This window comes from Neovison vison, chromosome 7 (genome assembly GCF_020171115.1).
Source record: "Neovison vison isolate M4711 chromosome 7, ASM_NN_V1, whole genome shotgun sequence".
In the NCBI taxonomy this organism is placed as follows: domain Eukaryota; kingdom Metazoa; phylum Chordata; class Mammalia; order Carnivora; family Mustelidae; genus Neogale; species Neogale vison.
The window spans coordinates 53,299,401-53,324,564 of NC_058097.1; the positions used below are offsets into that span (position 1 = coordinate 53,299,401).

General features: G+C 47.0%; 1 protein-coding gene across 2 annotated transcripts; it reads left to right on the top strand.

Moving 5' to 3' along the window:
• Positions 1 to 15,736: 15,736 nt before the first annotated feature.
• LOC122911923 (insulin growth factor-like family member 3) lies at positions 15,737 to 19,071 on the top strand. Of its 2 annotated transcripts, none has more exons than XM_044257072.1 (4): positions 15,737 to 16,028; positions 17,044 to 17,094; positions 17,182 to 17,461; positions 18,148 to 18,167. In XM_044257072.1, exons 1-4 carry the CDS (start codon positions 15,902 to 15,904, stop codon positions 18,158 to 18,160), a joined length of 471 nt encoding a protein of 156 aa, XP_044113007.1. In that variant the 5' UTR covers positions 15,737 to 15,901; the 3' UTR covers positions 18,161 to 18,167. The 2 variants fall into 2 exon arrangements, with proteins under 2 accessions (XP_044113007.1, XP_044113006.1); XM_044257071.1 differs by lacking the exon at positions 18,148 to 18,167 and adding an exon at positions 18,573 to 19,071 and having other exon boundaries at positions 15,738 to 16,028.
• Positions 19,072 to 25,164: the final 6,093 nt, after the last annotated feature.

Here is a 25,164-nt window from a genome sequence, read left to right on the forward strand (position 1 = left end):
GAGTTCTAAAAGGCCAGTCTTCAGCATTTTGTTTTATTATTTTTTAAAGATTTTATTTACTTATTTGACAGAGACAGAGATCTGTCAGTAGGCAGACAGGCAGGCAGACAGAGGGGGGGAGGCAGGCTCCCCACCGAGCAGAGAGCCCTATGCGGGGCTCAATCCCAGGACCCCAAGATCATGACCTGAGCTGAAGGCAGAGGCTTTAACCCACTGAGCCACCCAGGTGGGTGGCATTTTAAATGCAAGAGGCAATGAAAGAGGTGGAGCCACAGGGGGAAAGAGAGGATTCTGCAACAGAAATCTGTTTTAAAAAATCTCTTTTGATAAGGCGATTCTCTTCTTTGTCAATTTATTTATTCTATTCTTGCAGTGTTATTTTCACAAAGTGGTCCTGAACATATTCCGAGAATATAGGAACTGCTGCTATGTCCGGTTTCAGAAAGAAACTTGTCATTCTGCTTAGCTTGCTTTCTTTCATATCTTATTGCTTTGGCAGTAATGATGAAAAAAAAATTGTTTCCTTAAGTACCATAAATGTTTTTGGGAAAAAATTTCCACATGATGAAATACAAAGCCCACGTTTCTGGGGGTATTCACATCTGAACCAATATATTGAGGCCTGCTTCATTTAAATGTGCAAATGGGGGAGGCTGGCTGGCGTGGTTGGTAGAGCATGCAACTCCTGAGCTCGGGGTAGTGAGTTTGAGCTCCACGCTGGGTGTAGAGATTACTTAAAAAAATAAAATCTTGAAAAAATTCAGCCCGGGACGCCTGGGTGGCTCAGTTGGTTAGGCAGCTGCCTTCAGCTCAGGTCATGATCCCAGCGTCCTGGGATGGAGTCCCACATCAGGCTCCTTGCTCAGCAGGAAGCCTGCTTCTCCCTCTGCCTCTGCCTGCCACTCTGTCTGCCTGTGCTCACTCTCTCTGACAATAAATAAATAAATAAATAAATGAAAAAATTCAGCCCAAGATAACTTAAATAAATTATTAATAATTAAATAAATGCACACACACACACACACAAATGGGGCCATGAGTCAGCCGACTAAACAGACCTGGGGGCTGAGGACAGACGTCTGTGGTCCTAGGTCAGTGGCGCAGAGACACCTGATGGAGAGGTGAAGGTGACCCACCTGCCTATAGGCCCCAGCAGAGACTGCCCTTGCCAGCTTCATTCACCCTGAAGTAGCACCCATTGAGGAGGCATTCTGCGGAACAAATCTGAGAGAAGCCGTGAAAGAAAATATGCATACAGGTTCTTTTCTACTGTCTCACAATCCAGGGATCAGAATCTGTGTTCTGCGAAGGCTGATACAGATTAATGCAGATTCTTAATCAGTCACCACCACCAGCAACTGGGCGGGAGAGCTAGAAACCCTCTTCTCCAGAAATAAGCCTGGTGAGGTTCCTGTTTTAAATAGTGTTTTTTCCTTCACGCAAATGAGCCCCAAAGGGGCACAGGGTGTCCCTCCATACCCTGCACAGTAGATGGCGCCCAAGTCAAATGCTTCGTAGGTATCAGCCCGCCTCTGAAGACTCCTCCAACGGAATTGTTCTGTCTTGCCTTTCCCCTGTTTGCCCTTATCTTGGCACCGATCTCAGAGCTGTCTGTATTTCTCTCAGCCTTTTCCCCTCTTGTCAGCCTTTTGAGTAGAGATCTTTGCAAAACAGGGTTACCATGGATTACATACTAGATAGGCTCTTGGTGGAATGAAAATATTTTCTTTGAGAAGCCCTGCCAGAGGCACCCCACGCTAAATGCTATTATTGCAGTTATTATCTTGCTAACCGTCAGGAGATTCCGCAGGAAATTGCCGCCTCTGTGCCTTTCCCTCTTTGCTCACAACATGTTAACAAGGGGCTGTTGTTGGTTAAAATTAAGCTAAATCCAGGGGTGCCTGGGTGGCTCAGTGGGTTAAAGCCTCTGTCTTCGACTCGACTTGGGTCATGATCCCAGGGTCCTGGGATCGAACCCCATGTAGCATCGGGCTCTCTCCTCATAAGGGAGCCTGCTTCCCTTCCTCTCTGCCTGTCTTCTCTGCCTACTTGTGATCTTTGTCAAATGAATAAATAAAATCTTTAAAAAAAAAATTAAGCTAAACCCGATAAGTTTTTCCAAAGTTGCCCCAAGAACCATTGCAAAAGGTGTGTGTCTGTCACAAAATGAAATCTGTCCCGCAAAAAAAGACTGACTTTTTGCCAAAGGTCCTTGCAGTAGCTTACTTAATTCAGACATTCAAAGAGCTATCCAATATTTCCCACCAAAGAGCTCCAAGTGATCAGGCCACACACTACTGCCTTCATTTGGGTGTTCCTAATCTAGCCACAATTCTACCTACTATGCCAACGAGTGTTAAATATGGCACTGTAGGGGCACCTGGGTGGCCCAGTCAGTTAAGCATCTGACTTGGGCTCAGGTCATGATCCTGGGATCCTAGAATCAAACTCTGAGCCCCGGGAGTCCTAGCTGAATTGGAATCCACGATCAGCGGGGAGTCTGCTTCTCCCTCCACCCTCCTTCTGCTCACGCACACCCTCTCTCTTTCTCTCAAATAAATAAATAAAATCTTTTTTTTTAAATGCCACTGTATGCTCTTCCTTCTCAATTCTCATTCATTCAAGCAGAACTTTTCTCAAGGTCTCCAGTATCTCTAAGACCAGGAGTCCTGAGGCACAGTCTGATAGACTGACAAGATGACTGTGTCATTCTTAATTCCATCACCACACCTGCCAGTTTCACAATCTATGGCATTCTGGAGATCCGTTTCAGTCAAGGTCTCTCCAGGAAAGCAGAAATCACTTTGAGATTTTACGACAGAGGAATTTAACACAGAGACCTGGCTAAGCAGGGGAAGGGGGAGCTGAGCATCAAGCAGGGCACAGTGGGGTGACCCAGCTCAGCTGCAGAGGGTAGCCGTGCCCATCCTTCACTGGAAAGAAAAGGAAAGAGGTGGCGCTCCCAGAGCCCAGGGAGTTGCCAGTGAAAACTGCAGTTGGTGGGTCTGAAGGGTGGGCTAAGGCTGGGGAGGGGGAGATGCAGCTGCTGTCACAGGTGCCGGCCACGGCAAGGGGCAGGCTATGTGCAACAGGCTTGAGCAATGGCAACCTGAGCCCCAAGTGACCACTGAGCCAACGCACAGAGGCTCATTAAGCCACAGACCCTAACTGACCAGTTACAACCAGGTACAATCCCTAGGATTACCGAAAAATTCCATACCCCCAAACCCCCTCACTTTGCCCTGTAACTGTAGCCCCTCGCCACCACCACATGGTGGCACACAGTCTCTCCTCTGCTCTCCTGCCTGCGGTTCCCGTGTGGTGTTTGGGTACACTCCTGTCGCCTTGCCTCAGAGGAACTCTTTCACCACTGACTTCCAGCCCCCACCCTCTTGGGACACCCCACAATACCCTGGTCTCTCTTCTCCTCTTCCAATCTCTGGCCCATGTCCCCCCATCCCACCCTCTCCAAAGTCAGCTGACCCTGGAGACTGGGAAATGGTCTGCAGGCATCAGCCCCACTAAGTATAGAGCAGAGAACGGGAGAGAGGATGGCTGAGCCCCGGTTCCTCCCACCCACCCCATCCTACTCTACCTCAGTTCATGGATCAGGTGCCTATGGTATGCATAATACATCAAAGTACTTATTCAGAGTCCCGTTGGGATTTGTACCTTGGTAGCTGGCTCCAGTGGAGGAAAACTCCAGCTGTCACGGGGCTTCCTATTCCAGTCTACTCCCCAAGGCGTGGGGTTCTGTCTTTGTTCTCAATGCTGCTTGGAACTACAGAGCTGTCTTGACCCCCAAGCTGAAGCTTAGCCACCAGCTGGCAGAGCCCCTTTCCTTTACTGCTGCTTACTGCAAGGTGGACAGGATCTGCTTCCCCAGGGAACCCCTGAAGTCATTTGGCTGCTCGCAGGCAATTCTACAATCTGCAGCATTGCTCACTCCTTGGTCTGAAAGGTAAGGCCAGGGAAATCCTGTTCTTTGAGGAGGGCCATCTGCCTCACCCAATCTACCTATTCCAATGCTAATCTCTTCCAGACACACCAGGAATAATGTTTAAGCAGACTCTGGCGTTCCTGGACCCAGTCAGGTTGATGTAAAGATAACCATCCTAGGGGCGCCTGGGTGGCTCAGTGGGTTAAAGCCTCTGTCTTCGGCCCAGGCCACGAACCCAGAGTCCTGGGATCGAGCCCTCCATCGGGCTCTCCGCTCAGCGGAGAGCCTGCTTTCCCCTCTCTCTCTCTGTCTGCCTCTCTGCCTACTTGTGATCTCTGTCTGTTAAACAAACAAATAAATAAATAAATAATCTTAAAAAAAAAAAAGATAACCATCCCACCAGCCAAAGAATCTAAGTAATGAAATCGACTTAACAAGCATAATTAAACTTACCTGGTGATAGAAAAGTGCGAAACTTTACAGGAAGAAACCTGAATGCCAAACACCTAGATAGCAATTACGCCTAACACCAACATCACAAGCCCTTTGACATGATGCACAGGGAAAGACACACCAAAAATTCAAAATCTCAGTCCCCACACTAAGAGGCGCACTCTATGAAAGAACAGATGACTTACCTACTCTTAAAAATGTCGGAGTCCCAGGAGACAGAAAGTCCAAGATGCTGACAGTCTGGAAGAGACCAAGGACATGTAATAAGGAAGTGCAGCACTTTAAATCCTGGGACAAAAAAAAAAAAGACTACAAGCAGAAAACCCCATAAAATGTGGATAAGGCTTAGAGTTTATTTAATCATATTACGCCAGTGTTAACTTCCCAGTTCTGATCATTATACCATGGTTATGCAAGAGGATCAATTAGGGGAGGTACAAGGGTGAAGGGTGTATGGAAACTGCTTTTGAAACTCAAAGTCTAAATTTATTTCAAAATTAATTTTAAAAAATATGGAGCGCTTCCTGAATATGTGCTCATGCTCCCATCCTCACGTGTAGGAGCCATAGGTGCTGCCGAAGCAGGCACTCAGGATATATTTGTTTTAAAAAGGCTTACTCTCAAGTGGTCCCCACGTTTGCATGTGAGGTGACCAACAGGAAAGGGCTGCAGGAGAACATCAAGGTATGGTTTCTGCCTTAGGCTTTGCTGAGGAACATAGGCTTTTTTTTTTTTTTTAAGACTTTACTTATTCATTTGAGAGATAGAGAACGAGCAGGGAGAAAAGCAGAGGGAGAGGGAGAAGCAGGCTCCCCACTGAGCCAGGAGCCTGTCGTGGGGCTCGATCTTGGATCCCAGGACCCCAGGACTCCAAGACCATGACCTGAGCCAAAGGGGGACATTTAACCATCTAAGCCATCCAGGCGCCCCAAAAGACTACAGCCTTGAAAGCTTCTGGAAGCCACTTCTGAATGTGGCCTATGCTGTAGTCTAACACAGCAGTCCAGTCTACACTGCAAAGAGAGAACTGACAAAAAGAAACCCTTCCTGGTGAAAGCTTCTAGACCACTGTGTTCTGCTTGATCCGAAGCCTGTCCCCTTACAGTGTTCTCTCTCAATCCAGGTGAATAATATTCCTGTACCAATATCCTTTTTAATGACCCAATCATTTTTTTAGGCAGAGTTTTTTTTAAGTCTTGTTACACTTTTTGTTCTTTACCTAATTGTAAAGGGGAATCGGTTTTTGTATTTATAAATACTTTCAGATTAGGGACTTGTTAGTGTTTGGAAGAGTTTCTTCAGGAATTGGGACTTGGCAAACTTAAGTGCTTCCTTTCTCCCATTTGAAAATTACAGCTTTGATTTATACTTCATTAAATATTAATGTGGTTGGGTTGGGTTTGCTTTATATTGCATTTACCCCCAGATAACTATATTTATACCTATGTATTCAGCTTTCTTTGTTTCTCTTTTTTTTTTAAAGATTTTAATTAATTAATTAAAGAGCGCAAGCCTTGGAGGGGGTGGGAGGGAGAGGGAGAGAGAGAATCTTTCAAGCGGGCTCTATGCTGAGCACGGAGGTCAAGTCAGGGCTCAATCTCACGACCCTGAGATCATGACCTGAGCCAAAACTAAGAGGTGGAAACTCAACAGACTGAGCCACCCAGGTGCCCCCTCTCTGGTTGCTGGGTTTTTGTTGTTGTTGTTGTTGTTGTTGTTGTTGTTGTTTTAAAGACACAAAGGAACTCATGGCCCTAAGATCAAGACCGGCAAGAGCCAGACCTTTAACCCAGGTACCCCTTGAATTTATTTTTGAACATCTAATGACACACTGATATTCTACAACCCATCACCATCCCACCCCATGATAAACTAGGCTCAATTCTCAGCTTCAAGGATTGCTTACCATTAGACAGTCTGACTGCAAGTTTCTTTTCTTTTTTTTTTTAAGATTTTATCTTTAAGAAATCTCTAAACCCAACGTGAGGCTCAAACTCACAACCCCGAGATCAAGATCCGCACACTTCACACTTGACTGAGCCAGCCGGGCACCCCTGACTATAGGTTTCTTAATTCACACAACTGAAAAGGGGCTTGGCATGGAGTCCTAAGGCAAGACAGGCAGGGAACTGGCCTCCCATCCTAACTTCCTGAAGGCTCGCAGCATCTTGTAGAGTCCAAAACCATTCTGTGAAACAGCAGGAATGTGTGAGATTAGAGTAATAATAAGATGAACCAAACTGTGGAAATAAAATGAACCATCCATCCCCCACCTCCAGCACCCTGGTCTAGGTATGATGTAGGAAAGAACATTAGGGTCCAAAGCTGATGGCCAAGAAAGAATTCCAGAAAAGTCTTTGGTGCAAAAAGGTGGCTTTATTAAAGCACGGGGACAGGATCCGTGGGTTGAATGAGCTGTACTGGGGACATGAGGAGTGGCCCATGATATTCTTTCGAGTTGGGAGGAGGTTAGGGATAGTGTAAGTCTCTAAGGAATTTTGGAAGCAAGGTTTCCAGGACCTTGAGGGGGCTAGCTATTGTTGGGAAAATAGTAAATGGTAGTAATAGTAGTCAATGACTACCATCTAATTAAACCTTCGTCATGAGACCCTTCAGATGTGTATCAGTGGGCTGTATACTTGGGGGATGATTACCAACACGTATCTTGGGGATTTTGAGATAAATGAAGTTTCCTACGGAAATTTTTTTAAAGGTTCTATTTATTTATTTGACAGACAGATCACAAGCAGGCAGAGAGAGAGAGAGAGGAGGAAGCAGGCTCCCCACTGAGCAGAGACCCTGATGTAGGGCTCGATCCCAGGACCCTGGGATCATGACCAGAGTTGAAGGCAGAGGCTTTAACCCACTGAGCCACCCAGACGCCCCTCAAAAGGAATTTTTATACATTAAAGAAGACCTACAGGATTGGGGGTGGTGGGGGAGGGTCAGGCTAGGATTGCCTTTTGCCCTTAGCAAAGTATTAACATCGAGGTAGTTGAGTCCCTAGAAGAATGTTACTCTGCCTGTTTCAAGGACTTATCAATGGGCGTAGGTAGTAAGGAAATTTAATAATTTTCCTTCTGCTTTTGTTTTCCACATCAGGTACACTCCTCAAAGCACAACATGAGCTTTTTCTAGTTTTAGGCCTTGTAAATGATATACCTGATTCTTGGTTTGTCTGAGGGACTCCCTTCTTCCTTCTCATTTTTATGAGTTATAATTTGTAAATTTTTGTGAAGTAATGAATGGCACTGATGACTATTTTTTTTCTACCTTAATTTTTCCTCTATTTTTTCACCCAAGCAAAGCAATACAACTCCCTATGCCTTGGATAGTTTCATTCATAAGTCAGTTTGGAAAAACTCACAATTTTTATTTAACGAGATAATTCTTTTTTTAAGCCCTCTATAAACATTAGCAGACTAGTTCTATAATTTTGACAGTGATTTACTCATCTGGCTACTTGCTGATGTTGAATTGTGAGCTTTCCTTGCCATTTGCTCCCTCATTTAGATAAAAATAAGCTCTGATTAATTTTTCCCTGGGGTATGACATTTCTCTCTCAAGAGTCTTTGCAGAATGCTTGTCCTGGGACTAATCCATCATCAACTACCTTCTATTTCTGAGCAGTCTTGAATTTCTGGCTCATCACTGTTTTTTTCTCTCTTGGATTTTGAAACATCTGCTCTGGTTTATTTACGCTCGTGGACCGATGCACCAGTGCGCACCAGTGGAGCGCATCTCTGAGCTCAGGGAGGGACGGTAGCCTCCAGACACCAGAGGGATGAGGAACACAGCCAGGACCTGGGGAGCCAGCATCTCTCCCCCAGGTCTCAGCCCCTCCCTGGATGATGCTCCTGGCAAACCAGGGCCACATCTGAAAACTCCAGGTTACTTTAGGTTTTCTGGTTTCGTTTTGGTTTCCCCTGCCCCGCCTCCATCTTTTCTTTTTCCCTTTGCTTGTTGGAACTTAATGTTCTCTCTCTCTCTTTTTTTAAGATTCTATTTATTTGACACAGAGAGAGAGAGATCACAAGTAGGCAGAGGCGGGGGGCGGGGAGCAGGCTCCCCGCTGAGCAGAGAGCCTGATGCGGGGCTCGATCTGGGATCATGACCTGAGCCGAAGGCAGACGTTTAACCGACTGAGTCACCCAGGAGCCCCCGAACTTAATATTCTGTTTATGGAAAATAATCTTAAATTTGTTGTTGTTCTTCCCTGTAAATTTCCAGCTTCCAGACACGGGATGGATGGTAGTTAATTCCAGTTGTGTCCCGGGAAATGTTGAATGAGGACGAGTATGAGGGCAGTAAGAGAAGTTCGAGGCCAACCATGACAAATGAGAGCAATTTAGACATGTGGGGTAGGAGACACTTTCTAGCCTTTGCCAGAAATGACTTAGGCAGGAGAGAAAAACTTCCACTGAGAAACTCTGCTTTAGCAATTATCCTGTGTAACAGAATGCAGAAATCCTACAGAAAATACCACAAACAAAACTAAGGTGGTTTACAATACACGCACAAAAAAATTAGTGCTAGATAACAGACCGAAAGGATTATTCAATGTTAAAGGAAACCTGAGCTTTTAATTTGCACAATTAGGGAACTCTTCCCAGAAGTAACTTGAGGGAAACCACAGGCAACACATTCAAGGAGCCTGTTCCCCTCCCTAGCTTCCTCTCATCTGAACCCACCAGAAAGTTCTCTAAGGCAGACATAATGCATAGCCTGGGATAACACAAGAACTGGAACAGGACTGAATTGTACAAACTAAAAAGGAGAACTTGTCCCTTGCTCCCCATTTCCTGGCACCATTATTCCTGGTTTATTCTTGCTCAGTTTCCAACTCTACCAACAATACGGATTTATTTCCACCCATGTTGAAATTATCTACTCACTTTCTCCCTCCACTTTCTGCTTTTGAAATCATTTATTAGTTTTGTTTTTAGAGGTGGTGGCCTTTACTGACTTTGTAGTTCTATGGATGTGGCATTGAAATGAAACAGTATTGATTGCTCTGCATCTTCAGGTTAATCCACTAAATTCAACTCACTGAAATCCAATCTGTATTGGATTGGATGATTTGGGGGGTAATTTTTAAAGTTTTGAAGGTTTCTGCCAATTTGTATCTTACCAAAGTTTATCTTGTAGGTGACCTAGCCATCGGCCAATTGTTTTCTGCTCTGCTATCCACCTTGTTGTTGCTATACCAAGATGAGACCATTAGTGTTATTTTATTAGTTTCTAGCCCTACTTCCTAATATCCCCGTGTCATTTAGGCTAGTTGCACTTAGAACTCCATGTATCTTCATACATGACTTATGACTGAGATGGCTTTCATGGTGCCCCTGGGTGGCTCAGTCGGTTAAGCACCTGCCTTTGGCTCAGATCATGATTTTCGTGTCCTGAGATCAAGCCCCTCATTGGGCTCCCTGCTCAGCGGGGAGTCTGCTTCTCCTTTTGCCCCTCCTCGCTGCTTGTGCTCTCTCTCACACATAAATAAAATCTTAAAACAAAACAAAACACAACTCTCAGTAGGCGTGGACCTCCAGAAAGATAAAGATGGAGAACGTGCACCTTTCCCTATTTCTTCCCTTTGGTATAGCTGTAAAAGCAAATATAAGAAGACTCAGAAAGGTAGGGAGAAGAGGCAGACCAAATGGGACCCTGGGGCCTGAGAAACAGTAGTGAGTTTGCCAGACTTTTTCTTGTGCTTTATTTTTCCTGTGGGGAGCCCGCTTCTCCCTCTCCCTCTGCCTACCACTCTCCCTGCTTGTGCTTGCTCTGTCAAATAAATAAACAAAATCTTTTAAAAATTAAGTTTAAAAAACCATGCACAATACCAAGAACCAGTAAAACCTCCACCTGAATGAGGAAAGACACTCACCAGATGCTAATACTGAGGAGTCACAGGTGACAGAATGACTTGGCAAAGATCTGGAAGCTGTAAAACTATTTATAGACACAATCACAAGAATGCCTATACTGGTAATTAGTCTCAGGAAAGAAGGAAAGAAGACGTTAAGAGGAACCAAATGGAAATTGTAGGATTGAAAAATGTGACACCACCACACCTCTGGGATCAGCAACAGAACGAAGACTACAGAAGGAAGACTCCTTCAACCCACAGACAGAACAATTACCCAGTGTGAGCAACGGTGGGAAAACAGACTGGGGGAACAAAATGAACACAGCCTCTGGGAACTTTGGGCCTATAACTAAAGAGCGAACGTCAGTGTCACCGGAGTACTGGAAGGACAGGAGAAAGAAGAAAACTGACAAAGATTTTGATGAAATAATGACTGAAGATTTCCCACACTTGGCAAAAGCCATAAACTTATAGACTGAAGAATGTATCTGCCTAAAGACAGAGCCTCCAGAAGGAATTCTTGTGTTAGAAATCCCCTGCCCAGGAATTTCATCAACCAGGAAAGATGGACTTTCATTGCAGAAGAGGAGATGAGAAGTGGATACCAAACCCAGAAAGTGGATATCAAACCCAGAAAGATCATACCTTCTGTTGGGCTGGCGGAAAGGGCTACTTAAGATGGCGAAAGTTCCCGCCACCAGACCTGAACTTGGACAGGTGAACACAAAGACCCAAGATGGCGAAAGTTCCCACCACAAGACCTGAGCTCGGACAGGAGAACAAAGGCCCAAGCAGGAATCTGAGACCCTCCCGCCCTGGGCTCCCATGGACCAATGGGACCCTGACAAGCAGGCGAAATATCCAAATAAGGGAAACTTTCCAAAAGACCCCTGAGCTCTCCCCTCGAGACCCCTTAAAAGCCCCCTCCTCCCTGCCTTCGGTGCAACTTCCACCACTCTGCTTTCCAGAGTCATGGAACCTTGCCCCAGGGGGCCCACCTCCTCCTGGAGCAACTTTCCTGGCTCCCCTTCTCCTGAGCCCTGAAACTTCACCGGAGAGCGTTTTTAATAAATCTTGCCTTGCACCCACTTTGCCTGGTGTTGTGTTTATCTCGCCGGAAAAAACTTTACACCTTCCACCTATCCTTCTAAGTGCCCATTCATCTTTCCTAAAAGTCATTTACTCTTGGGGCACCTGGGTGGCTTAGTTGGTTGAGCGTCTCTTGATTTCAGCTCAGGTCATGATCTCACTGTTGTGGGATCAAGCCCCGAGTCAGGCTCTGTGCTCAGTGCAGTCTGCTTGGGATTCTCTCTCCTTCTCTCCCTACCACCTCCTCCCCTGTCTCTCTCTCTCTAAAATAAATAAATACATCTTTTTTAAAACCATGTACTCTTCCCTAACAGGTCTACCTCCCTCCTCCACTTTTCCTATTAGGATGGTATTTAATTCTGAAATCTCTGTCACTTTGGGGAGTTACTGATTTTCCCTTGGGTATCTCCTATGCAGATATGAAGTGTAAAGGATCTGAGCTCAGAACTTAGAAGGATAGAAGCAAAATTATTTTCTCCTCCCCATCACAGAATGGGTGAATATTAAAGTTCATCCCACAGAAAGTATTTGTAAACTTTGCTGCGTGTACGTTGTGTGTTCATAAAAATCACATATATTATAAATCAGTATTTTTCCCCAAAATGATGTTAGGATTTTTTGCTCCTTCCAGCTCCTGTAAAAGGTCTGAAATTTTCTGTGGGGGGTATCATGGCCCCTGTTCTGCCGCCACCACCTCCTGACCCTCCCCGTTGACTCATTATCTACACCTACTCTCCATGCAGCCAGCCTTTCATGAAGAACCTGGGGGTCCAGCCTTTCATGAAGGTGTTGTGTGGGGCGGCAGCTTGTGGATCTGGTTCTAAGCTGAATGAGGCATTGTCCCTACCCCACTCCAGGAGCAGGTAGACTGCAAAACTTTCCAAGCCAACTATGGTATGGGTTTTTCTTTTTGCTTCCTCTCTTCATTGTAAGGCTTCCTGAAAAAGAACACAATGAACTTGACGCCAGCCTTGAGTGAAAACTCCTCACATTCTCCCCTTAGTTTATAATACGCATCTAATAGCCGTCTCCTTATTGCTTGACTTCCTTCTGTGGCTGGGTAATTTCTACTCCCTTATGGTAACTACTCCCTTAAATCTCCGCCCATGTTTCCAGAAAGGAGCAAGTCATTTTTGTATTTTTATGCCTCAGTATTTCTTGCAGGGCAGAAAGCAGAAGCTCTCTTACTTTTTCTTGTCCTATGGGAAAGTGCAAGTTCTTCAAACACTGTGCACTAGCTCTAACTGTTCTAGGTGTTGGGGACAGCAGAGTGACCAAATTATAAGCCATTACCCTCCTGAGGTTTGAGGCTATTGTAACCAAGAGGTGGGGTCCTAAAGATTTAGCATAAGTCCCAGCTTTGCCACATCATCGTGGTGATGACCTAGGCAAATTATTTAAGCCCAAGCCTCTGTTACCTCCTCTTTAAAATTCAGGTAGAATACGACCCTTATAGTGGTTGTGAGCATCTAATGAAGCAACGCATGTAAAATGCTCAGGGCAGGGCCAGGAGGGCAAATACTCTAGCATCGTAATTTATTATTACTCCTTCCTGTGGGTACATAGCTCTGTGGCCCTCCTGCCTCCTCTCGTCTTCACTCCAGGCTCCCCCACCCGCTGCCATCCCTACATGGCCAAACCACACATTGGGACTTTGTACTTGCTCTTCTGTTCCCTTTGTCTGTAACTCCCTTTCCACTGCTGGCTTCTTCAGATCTCGCTGAGGTGACGCCTCCTCTGGGTCTTTCTCTACCATGTCCGCTTCCCAGGTCTCCCACTGCTCCTTCTCCACACTCAGTGTGACTTCTTAGCTTCTATTACAATCTCTGATTGTTTTAATCATTTGCTTGTCTAGTTTTGTGCTGCTTCCCCTCGGAACAATTTGTTACTTAAACTGTAACCCCTGGAGGATTTTACTAGTTGCCAAGCACATTTAGATATGGCCTTAAGAAATACATATACTGGCAACAGTTCTTTGGATGACGTACGACCGTGAAGCTGGGCAGCTGGGGATGCCTGGCTCGCTCATGGCGGAATGCTGCCCCTTCACAAAAGCCGGGCAGCTGGGAATGCCGCCTGCTTCAGGGAAGCTGAGCACCCGTGAACGCCCGGTCAGCTCAGGGTGGAACGAAAACCCCGCCTGCTTCCCTTTTCTGTTATCGCTCCTTTCTCTTCCCAGAAGCGCCCGTTGTTAGTTAGATGAGTCCTTTGAATGTGCTTGGTTAACTATAAACTTTATCCTCCTCCTTGCTTGTCTGCAAGATATGACTAACGTTTGACCTTCATCGGTCCTTCTGTTGGCTATTGTTTCTATCTAATAAAAGTGAGAGTGTGGAGTTGCTCATGGCAGCAGTCCTTTTCCAGGGTTGTCCTCTGCTCCCAATCTCTTGTAGCTGACTTGTCTGTGCCTAATTCTTCTCCGGTCGCTGACTGGAAGCGGCAGTTTTGCTTCTTTTGTTTGTTTTTGGGATTCTACCCCATTGGTGAGTGACCTCTGTCTCAGCAGGGACGGGGGCTGGCAGGCTTGGTCACAGCCCATGACCCCACCACATGCCCCAGAGCCCGAGTGTTCAGTGCACGGGTAACCTGTGACCCTGTGCAACACCTTTGAGTCCTATCTCCCAGTCCCCTTCACTCTATCCCCAGGCCTTCACTTATGCCGATCCCATGGCTCTTCCAGAAAGTCTTCCCTGACCCTTTGGACACCCCCATGGTACCCACCTGGGGCAGTCTCACTGTCCTGGGATGGGTCTGTCTTCCCCATGTACTGTGAGCCCCAGAAAGGCAGGATCAAGGATGTCATGATCCCTGATGTGCCCCCAGCACAGAGCAGGACACAGAGGGAGTGGTCAGTGGATAAGTATTAATCCCACCAAGTGCGGGGTATTGTTGGAATCCATAATGAAAACTTACTGGCCAATTCCAGGGGCAGAGAAACTGGCACTCCAGGAAGAGGGGCTGGCTTGGAGAAATCAAGAAGGAAGAGTATGACATGAGTAGGAAATATCAGAAGGGGAGAGATCGGCAAGGATCAGATGACAAAGAGCCTACAAGCCATGGTGAGGGGTCTGGATGCCAACCTAAAGCCCTGGGGATCCTGGACAGGGGTAAGCTGGAGAGGAACTGGTTTGTACGGGTACTTCAGAAGATCCCACTACCTGCCTTGTTGGGGAGATGGGGAGGCATTGTATGTCCCCAGGTGAGTGATGACTGCCAAGTGATGATAATGAAGGGGCTGGGAGGAGCTAGACCAGAGCAGGCCAAGGGGATAGGGAGGGACATCCCAGAACGAAGAGGATCAGGTACCTATCTTCAGAGTAGCCTGGCTAGGTTAGACTCCTGCATGCCCACCACCTGCATGACAGCGGGAACACATTTTACCTCCTTTTCCTCCTCTGTAAAATGAAGTTAATACAAACATAGTGATCCAAAGGGGCACCTGCACCCCAATGTTTATAGCAGCAATGTCCACAACAGCCAAACTGTGGAAAGAGCCCAAATGCCTACTGACAGACAAATGGATAAAGAAAATGTTGTAAATATGCACAATGGAATCTTGGGTTCCTTGGTGGCTCAGTTGGTTCAGCAGTTGCCTTTGGCTCAGGTCATGATCCCAGAGTCCTGGGATCAAGTCCCATATTGGGCTCCTTGCTCGGCGGGGAGCCTGCTTCTCCCTCCGCCTCTGCCTGCCTCTCTGCCTGCTTGTGCTCTCTCTCACTCTCTGACAAATAAGTAAGTAAAATCTTCAAAACAAACAAACAAAAACCGAAATCCTACCATTTGCAACAACATGGATGGAACTAGAAGAGATTATGCTAAGTGAAATAAATCAGAGAAAGACATATATCATATGTCTTCCTTCATATGTGGAATATAAGAAACAAAACAGAGGAGCTTAGGGTAAGGGAGGGAAAAATAAAATCAGGTGAAATCAGAGGGAGACAAACCATGAGAGACTCAACTCTAGGCAAACAAACAGGGTTGTTGGAGGAGGCAGGGTGGGGGCGGGGAGGGGGTTGGGGTAACTGGGCGTTGGGCATTAAGGAAGGCACGTGACGTAATGAGCACTGGGTGTTGTCTGCAACTGATGAATCACTGAACCCTATCTTTGGAATGAATAATGCCCTGTATGTTAATCAATTGCATTTAAATAAAATAAAATTAAAAATTAAACATTTTAGAGAAATTGGGTTTGGAGCGGGAACCAAGATGTGTATGGCACTGGGCACGAGCTGGGAAACTGAGTCAGGGATGTGGATGGGGCTGAGCCTGGGGATGTGGAACGGGTGTTGCCGTGATGAAGCCTTCATTCCCCCTCAGTGCCCAGGATACATGATGTTGACCAGACGAATTGGTAGCCAGTATCCCAACCCTAGGGGCCAAGCTGCAGGCAGGTGAAGCCTGGAGTAGCCTGGGAAGCAGCAGTGAGTCTCTCTGTGAGTTATTTTTAGGAGCTCACACCTAAGGACAGACCAAATAGTCTCCTTTTAAAACAACTATGTGCTGGTGATTCCTATGGAAAGTGCTGGAGAGCTGGGAGTGGCATGATCTGAATGGCTCAATCAGAAACTGGTGACAGAAGTCTGCCCACAGGGTACAATAAAGTTCCAGACTTGACCGGCCTCCTTCACTGTCCTAGCACCTCTTCAGAAGTGATGACACCACGAAGCTCCGTCTCAGGTAAGGAGGACCCCCAAAGGCTAGCACCATCCCCCTCCAGCCCCAGCGCAGCACCCACAGCTCAGCATCATCCCCAGCTCCTCCCCCACCCCTGGTCGCCTCAGAGGCATCTGTGACAAAGAGCTCCATCCTTCCATTCTTTAACAAACCAGATGCCTTCTATCTGGGAGCCAAGGCTGAGGACTCAGTCTTCCCTGAATGCCCTCCCCTGGAGAGCCCCAGCTACGCAGCGCCTGCCGGAGCTAACGCCCTTGCCGGAGTGGCCCCAAATTCAAATCCACACCTGTAGATCCCCCTGACCTGTGGCTTCTTCTGTACTCACCTTCCTGAGGATCCCACGGCCACTTTCTCTGCCCCATGGTCCACCCTGAGATATAATGATTTATAAGAAATACATACCTGATTCACGTAACCAAAATATATTCCTCAGGTAGAGTTGGGCTTAACTGATTGTTAAAATGATTCAGAAGCGTAAAGGTGAAATGGGAATCTTGTGAATGAAGGTGACTTTTGGACCACACCCCAGAATGGGAGCTGGCAGCCAGGAGCACCAATCCTATGAATAAAGGGATGGAACTTTTGCTCCCACCTTCCCTAGCTCCTGGGAGGGGAGAGGGGCTAGAGACCCAACCGGCCAATGGCCAGTGACTTAATCAGACTTAATCAGTCACGATCATGGAATAAGCCCCACCGTAAAAACCCAAAAGGATTGGGTTTGGAGGGCTTCCAGTCTGGTGAGTCCACGGGCGATGGGGAGAGCAGCACACCTACAGCCGGATAGGTGCGCCGCAACCCTTCCTTCCCCAGACTCCACCTATGATCTCTTCACCTGGCTATTGAAAAAAAAAAAAAAAACCTGTTACAACCTCTATCTCTGCGTAGCAGCCGCAGAATGGAGTTGAATTCCCACCCTGCGGGTGTCTCAGAGTTGTTTGGCATTGTGTGTACAGGAAGCCCCACATGCTGGAACTAACTCGGGGAACCCTAAAAGAGCCCCCCCTTCTTTCTCCCATAGTTTCTGTCTGCATAACAATCTTCTTCCTCCAGTGTGCAAAAGTAGTCACAGGTAAGGACAAGGATGGGGAAGAATGGGGAGGGAGGAGGGTGCCCTTGGGAAGTGGGTATCTGGTCCTTCTTGAACCCACAGCATCAGTGTCTCCACCAGATACCCCCATGGCCTCGGGGCTGTGGCTGTGCCAGCCTGCCCCCAGGTGTGGGGACCACCTCTATAACCCCTTGGAGCAATGCTGTGATGATGACACCATCCTGCCTCTGAATCGGACTCGCCTTTGCGGCCCCAACTGCACCTTCTGGCCATGCTTTGAACTCTGCTGTCCTGAGTCCTTCGGCGCCCAGAAGTTTGTCGTGAAGTTGAAGGTCCTGGGCGTCGAGTCCCGGTGCTTCTCGTCCCCAATCTCCAGAAACTGCCCCAGGTAAGGGCCTCTAACTGCTCATGGCTGAGGGAAGGAAGGAGGGATGAGGGACACAGGGGGTCACAAGAGGATCCCCTGTCATGTTGTTGTTCTTTAACTTATTTTTAACTTTATTTAAGCAATCTCTACATACAACGCAGGGCTCAAACTCACGATTCTCAGATCAAGAGCTGCACACTCTAATGACTGAGCCAGCCGGACACCTTCCCACCATGTCCTGTTGTTTTATCTCTGGCCATTTCTGGAAACTTCTCACTCCTCCTCGCCTGTGTCTCATAATTTCCTAATTTATCTTTCTCTGTGGCCAAAGGAAACCTTTCTAGACAAGCTCATTATGAAAATGTGATATTTTCCACATGCCAGGAAAGACCCCAAACTACATCACTAGCTCCCCCCACCAACCCCACCCAGTTTCTGTGGGGCAGGCAGAAAAACCAAGAAGTTGACCCTGTGCTGGGCCCCATGTTGCGCGTCTTGGGACACTGAGACTCTCCCATGACCTTCATCTCCTTGTGCTTCAGTCCCTCATCTGTAAAACAGGGGTAATATCCATTTCCCTGAGCCACTGAGGCATTGTAAGGAAGATTCTCAGGATTTGAGTATTGGGGGGGAGCAGAATGAGATGAAAACCCTCTTCTTGAAAACTGTGCATGGGTCTTTTTTTTTTTTTTTTTTTTGACAGACAGAGATCACAAGTAGGCAGGAAGGCAGGCAGAGAGAAAGGAAGGGAAGCAGATTCCCTGCGGAGCAGAGAGCCCGACGCCAACGCCGCGCTTGATCCTAGGACCCTGGGATCATGACCTGAGCCCAAGGCAGAGGCTTTAACCCACCGAGTCACCCAGGCGCCCCTGTGCATGGGTCTTTTAAAATGTAAACAAACAAGTAAACAAAGAATGTACATCAACGAAAGACGTGTGAAATTGAGAAAGCAGTTCTAGAATATCTACCTGATGGCTTCATGTTAAATGAATTTATAAAACTGAAACGTCTCTTTACTTTTTCTTATTGTCTTAATCTCCTCTGAGACTGCATAAAGCAAACCTCACTTAAAATGGAGTCAGAAGCCCAGAAGGGGAAGCTTTCACGGTATAACACATACAACCCTTTGCAGAACCAGCCAGAAGAAGCCTACGTGACTACCTCAGCAAGAGGAAGATTCTGTCCTTGGCAAGAAACCGCCATTACAACGAAAAGCCATTACATGCAGAACTCCCAGTGTACGCCAATGGGCTTTTCCTCTATAACAATCCCCACCTCCCTGCGTTTCTCTTGAAAAGGGGGTTTCTTGGAGGAATACAGGAGAACTGCCAATGCCAGACAAGTTACGACTGAAACACAGGCAAGTTGGAATTGCAAGTGTGGTGGCTTCTCACTGAGGGAGCTGTTGTTGCCTGGAGGGATGAGGAATGCTGCTTCCTTCCCCACATCGGAGGTATCCTTTGTTTTCTGGACTTGACTGTGATTTTGCCAGGGCTTGTGTGTGTCCAATTCCAATTCTCTGCTTAAGAAAATTTATTTATTTATTTATTTATTTGAGGGCGGGAGGTGCTGGTAAAAGAACATTTCTATTGCTAACATTGACAATATATACCCAAATGAGATGAAATCACTATCTCGAAGAAGTGGTGGCACACCCTTGTTTGTGTAAGGTTTTAAAGGCGAGATAATCACGACACCAGGCAAGATATGCACAAATCAAGATTTATTAAAGTCACTCTCTGGCATAGTGTCAGGGCTCAGGAGAAGGGGAGCCAGGAAAGTCGCCCCGGGAGGAGGTGGGCACCCTTGGGTGAGGTTCCCCCGACTCTGGAAAGATGCAGTGGGGGGAAGTTGCACTGGGAGGGAGACGGTGGGGGTCTTTTATCCGGCCAAGGCAGAGCATGGGCTCACATCCATATATGGTAGGATATTTGGTGATCAGAGGGTATGGGGTGGGGGGTCCTAATACTTCTGTTTCCTGTATAGATATCAGGTTACCTATGGAGACGCGACCTGGGCATACATCCTTTTGGCAGGAGAGTCAAGTGTTGAGGGAGGTGGGGGGAGAGGGCTGGAAGATGGCGGCCCCAGCGGTCGTTTCTATTGTTCCTCCTGCATTCCCGGAGCCACAGACCCAACAGTTTGCTGTGGTATTATTCACAGTAGCCAAGACACGCATACCCAACAACCTAAATGCCCCTGGACAGAGGAGCAGATAAGGAAAATGTGGGAGACATCATAAATACAATGGACTGTTGTTCAGCTCTAAGAGGAATCTTGCCATTTGTGACAACACTGGTGAACCAGGAAGGCATTATGCTAAGTGGAGGAAGCCAAACAGAGAAAGATAGTGTATAATATCACTTATATGTAGAATATACAACATAAAGCTGATTTCATAGGAACAGCACATAGGTAGAATGGTGGGTGCCATGGGCTGGGAGGAGGTTTGTAATGAACAGAGAAGTCAAAGACCACACACTTCCTGCTATAAGCTCTGGGGCTCCAGGTGGCTCACTTGGTTAAGCGTCTGACTACCTGAGGTCCTGGGATTGAGCCCCACATTGGGGGGGAGCTTCTCCCTCTCCCTCTGCCCTTTGTCCCACTAGTGAGTGCTCTTTTGCTTTTTCTCTTGAATAAACAAAATCTTTTTTTTTTTAAGATTTTATTTATTTGACACACACAGAAAGAGATCACAAGTAGGCAGAGAGGCAGGTAGAGAGAATTCTAAAACACAAGGACCGAACCCATGGGCAGAAAGAGCTTCACTGGGGTTGTGACAGGAAACTGATTATATGCAGTTGGAAGGGGGTTACCTACAGCACAAACTTCTGAGGTATTTTGTAAACAAAGTTTCCAGGACCTTGAGGGGGCTAACTATTGCTAGGAAAAGGTCATTTATTACTGTTTGGTAAATTCAATCATGAGACCCTTCTGAGGGATATAGGAGGCCAATGCTTGGGAGTATAATTGCCAATAGGCATCTTGGTGGGGGAGGGCAGTAAGGAAATTTCATTTTTTCTTTTACTTTTGTTTCCCACATCAACAACACAAAAAAAGTTAATTTCATACGGTGATGAATGCTTTCATTATCTTGAGCTTGATAATAATTCCACAAAATAAATGCATGCGAACTCCTCACACTGAATAAACATCACAGTTACTTCTGTCAATTACCCCTCAGTTGAGATGCCTAAATTATAACCATAATCTGCTCCTGTACCTTCGCTTGCTAACCCACGAGGAGATAGAAAATTACCAGCAAACTTTCTATAGGCACTCTGTAACCACACAACGCCTGACCAGAATCGAACCTAGCAAAGTGGCCGCTCCCGGACTCCCACCCGGCTCTGGCCCGAGAGATAACAGCCACCTGGCGCCAGAGAAACCCCCACCCAGAATTGGACATGGCAAAGTGACTGCTCCCGGACCCCCCACCCAGCTTTGGGTATGGGAGATAATAACCATCTGGCACCCCGCAGCTTGACAGGGAGACCCCAGCCAATCCTGAGGTGACACATACCCTAGCGGTGCCAACCAAGCAGTTTGAGGAATGACAGCCCTTTGACCTAACCAATAATCTGTTCCCAGCCTTTTCCCGCTCTGTAGCGCGCCAGTCATATTGTGGAGTTGCTGTTTGATTTTCCCGTGGTATGAAGTGATCTGTTACGAGATACTATGGTGTATGCTAAGTCCCTGCCTCCCCAAATAGTGTATAAAAAGTGCTGTGATCCTGGGGCGCCTGGGTGGCTCAGTGGTTAAGCCTCTGCCTTCAGCTCGGGTCATGATCTCAGGATCCTGGGATTGAGCCCCCCATCGGGCTCTCTGCTCAGCGGGGAGCCTGCTTCCCCCTCTCTCTTTCCCTGCCTCTCTGCCTACTTGTGATCTCTCTCTGTCTATCAAATAAGTAAATAAAAATCTTTAAAATTAAAAAAAAAAAAAAGTGCTGTGATCCTGAGCTCAGGACCTCTTAGCGTCACCGGCAAAGAGTGCGCAGAGGTCCGGGTTCGAACTCGTAATAAACGACCCTTGCTGTTTGGCTTTGACTCTGGACTCTGGTGGTCGTCTTTGGGGGGTCTCGGAATTTGGGCACAACACAATAAAGCTGATAAAAACCTTAAATGGGATCATTTCAATGAACCAATCATGACTTACAGAATATAATTACGTCCGGCTCTCGGCTCAGCAGGAGGGAACTTGCTCCCTCCCCTCTCTCCGCCCTCCTCTCTGCCTACTTGTGATCTCTCCCTGTCAACTAAATAAATAAAATCTTAAAATATATATATATATAATTACAAAGCAGCTTTCATCTTCACACCTCTTTCCTTTTACATATTTTTCTGTATTGCTAGTTCTTCCCCTGCCCCTGGATAAAAAGATCAAATCCCATATTTCCTGGTCCCTTTTATTTAATAAATATCCTCTGACCAATCTAAAATGTCCAGGGGTACCTGGGTGGCTCAATTGGTTAAGCATCCAACTCCTGCTTCCAGTTCAGGACCATGATCTCAGGGTTGTGAGCCTGCTTAGGGCGTGGAGCCTGCTTAGGATTCTCTCTCTCCCTCTGCCCCTCAACTCCACTCTGCCCCACCGCAGGCTCTCTCTCCAAAAAAAAGTAAAATGTACCCTCACCCTGCTTGTTCTCTCTTGCAAATAAATAAAATCTTAAAAAAAAAAGTAAACTGTCCAGAAATATATAAAAATGAAAACCACCATCTTTTTTTTTTTTAATAGATTCTATTTATTTATTTGAGAAAGTGAAAGAACAAGAGCAGGAGGGGCAGCAGGAGAAGCGGGCTCCCGGCTGTGCAGAGAGCCCGACCTGGGGTTCCATCCCAGGACCCCGGGGGATCATGACCTGAGTGAGCCAAAGGCAGACGGTTAACCAAGCGACCCGAGCGTCCCTAAAACCAACCGCCGGGATTGAAAGTTACTTCTCCTTCCTAGCTCTGGCCCGCAGAAAAAGTGGAAGCCTGAACCCGAGGAAGGAATACGGGCACCTTTTACTTTACTTTTACTCTCCCCCGTGCACTTTTATGAATCTTCGCCCCCTCTGCTGACTTAGTTTCTGAACCCAACGCTGAGGGAGCTTTGGGAGGGATGACAGTACGGCTCAGGGAGTTCCGACACGGGGGGCACTGAAGTTCCTCCTCCACCCCCACCACCAGGGTGATCCAGCACTGACACCCCCAGGGCTCTGCAAATATTTATTTATTTATTTATTTATTTATTTATTTATTTATTTAAAAGATTTTATTTATTTATTTGACAGAGATCACAAGTAGGCAGAGAAACAGGCAGAGAGAGAGGAGGAAGCAGGCTCCCTGCTGAGCAGAGAGCCCGATGCGGGGCTAGATCCCAGGACACTGAGATCATGACCTGAGCTGAAGGCAGAGGCTTTAACCCACTGAGCCACCCAGGTGCCCCTATGCAAATATTTAAAGCTGCTTCTTTCCCCTGGGGGTGCATTTTGGCTTCCGCACAGACACATCTCTCTCACCTGACCTTCCCTCGGGGAGGGTGAGCGTCTCAGTTCCGTTTGCCTATCTACGTTCCTTATCGACCTCGAGAAGTCAGCAACCCTAACCCAGCGGCAGCCAGGCTGGCGGGTGCAACGCACATGTCCATGCAGCCGCAGCAGGTGGGCCCCCTGCCAGCCACAGAGGAGTCACGGCTCTTCCAGAGCGCGGGCCACTGCCTGGGGACACGGGGGCCTCGACGGGGCAGACGCGGGTTATGGGGGTCTGTCACGTGTGTGACTTAGGATCTCGGTCTGGATAAAGGGGTGCACGCTGGCTCCCGCGCCGTGGAAGATGCACCTGTGTAACCTGCCCAGGTGCGCTGCGCGAGGCACGACTCTCGGACTCCATTCCACAGACGCAGAACTTGGGAGGCCTTGACTGACCCAAAGGCGGCAGAGACCTGACAGAGTCCCGGGGCCGCCAAAAGAAACCATTAAGAAGGATCGCAGTCCCATGCAGGGGTGGTTCTAGCCATGAACTCAGTGACGTGGCGGGTTCCGGGATACTCCAAGCACAGCTAAAACCACGACATGGTGACCACAACACACCTACGTCGCTGGAAACATGGCGGCCCCTCCGCCGCAGCAGTGCGCATGCACGAGCTCTGCTAGAGGCGCCTGCGCACTGCACGGCTGTTCCATACCACTACCTCTGCCTCCTACCACGTGGGAGGAAGGTTGGGGACGCTGGCTGGGAGATCCAGGAGAGAGTGGCCTGCACGCTTTTTAAGCGGCAATGTAAATGCCATATGCTGCTATGTTTGGTACATTTTAAACCCGTCTTTGATCCCATATTAGATGATGTTATAACCTCTATAAAAAATGATCAAAAACCGGACCAATTTTTTAGGGGGTGAAGAGTCCATTAATGCCTCTTTTGGATCGCGAGGTTCTGGTGGTCTATGTTAAACTTGTTCTTGCAGGCTCATGGTTGGAGAGGGTGGGCGGTGAGTGAAAAAATGTTCAGGGTAAGTTTTAGCCCCTTATTTCTGGGAAGCTGACCTCAGGTGATCTTCTCTCCATACAGTTTCTTTAGAACCATCCTGGGTTAAGATAAATGTGGAGTGTCAACTGTGTTATCAGGCAACATTGTTTATCATTAAGAGGATGCCTGATCTGGACTCAAAAAAACTGTGGATGTGTGACCAGAAAGAGTTAGAGATCCTTGGAAAAAGAAAGACAAAGCTTTCTTGATTTAAGAAAGTTAACTTCAGCTGCCCCTGCCCCCCATCTCGTGAAAGAACAAACGGCCAGGAGGTTGACTAATCATACCAGAATGATGAATCAGTATTAAAACTCCCAGTGCTCATTCATAAGTGCAGACAGCTTACACACACTAGTAAGCTATCTTGGCGGGATCTAAACCCCCTTTGAGCACTCAGATACTGGACCAAAAGGAGCCACAGAATTCATGATGCTGACCCTTGCCAACCCTGGTGACTTTGACATGGGCTCAGTCATTTCAAGATGATTTTTGCCCCAAGTCCATTCTGTATTCCCCATTGAGCAAGCCCATTCATGACTATGGATGTACCCTTAGCTTAAAATTTCTCCAATTTTGTTCAGTTGTGTTCTCCTTTATTTGTTCCAAATAAAACCCTTTCTTTTCCTATTCTTTGACTTGGTTGTGTCTTTTGGTTCAACACACACCAAGAGGCCAAGAGGTGAACCCAGTTTCGGGTAACAAATGACACACAGAGCCAGACAGAGGATTTCATCATCTGGGCTACAAAGTACAGTTTAAGAGCTAAGCCTTGGTTTTCCTGAGTGAAGTTTCTTGTTTTTGAGCATAACACTTGTGAGTTTCCCTATTCTATTTCTTGTTTTCTGTTTATAACCACCATGTATGATGAGTAGCAGATTTCTTCAGTTCAGGTTGACATTCACATATGTGAGCCACAATAGGGCTGTAACTCGGGGTAGCAGAGTTAAAAAGACATGGGAGGGAAACCCAATATGCACCATAACAGCATCACACATATCTTTATTGGGATGGCTTGGAACCATTTATGTGGTGCTTTCCAGCGCCCAAAATAGGCAGCTCAGCTGAAAGGGGTAAGCCCTGGGGTTGGAATTGTCACCTTGATCAATTCGATGTGGTTGGGATAACAAAATCGCTCCTCGAAAGTCAGAGCGCACCCCCGACTCCATGAGACTAACTGTGAATTTGTGGAGCTAAAGGATTGGTCTTTATAATTGGATT

Excerpts from the sequence above, each read along its gene's own strand:
- LOC122911923 (XM_044257071.1), top strand. The coding sequence starts at position 15,902 with ATGGCTCAATCAGAAACTGGTGACAGAAGTCTGCCCACAGGGTACAAT. Across the intron at positions 16,029-17,043 it reads ACCACGAAGCTCCGTCTCAG|TTTCTGTCTGCATAACAATC; the intron begins GTAAGGAGGACC and ends TTTCTCCCATAG. Across the intron at positions 17,462-18,572 it reads ATCTCCAGAAACTGCCCCAG|AACCAGCCAGAAGAAGCCTA; the intron begins GTAAGGGCCTCT and ends AACCCTTTGCAG.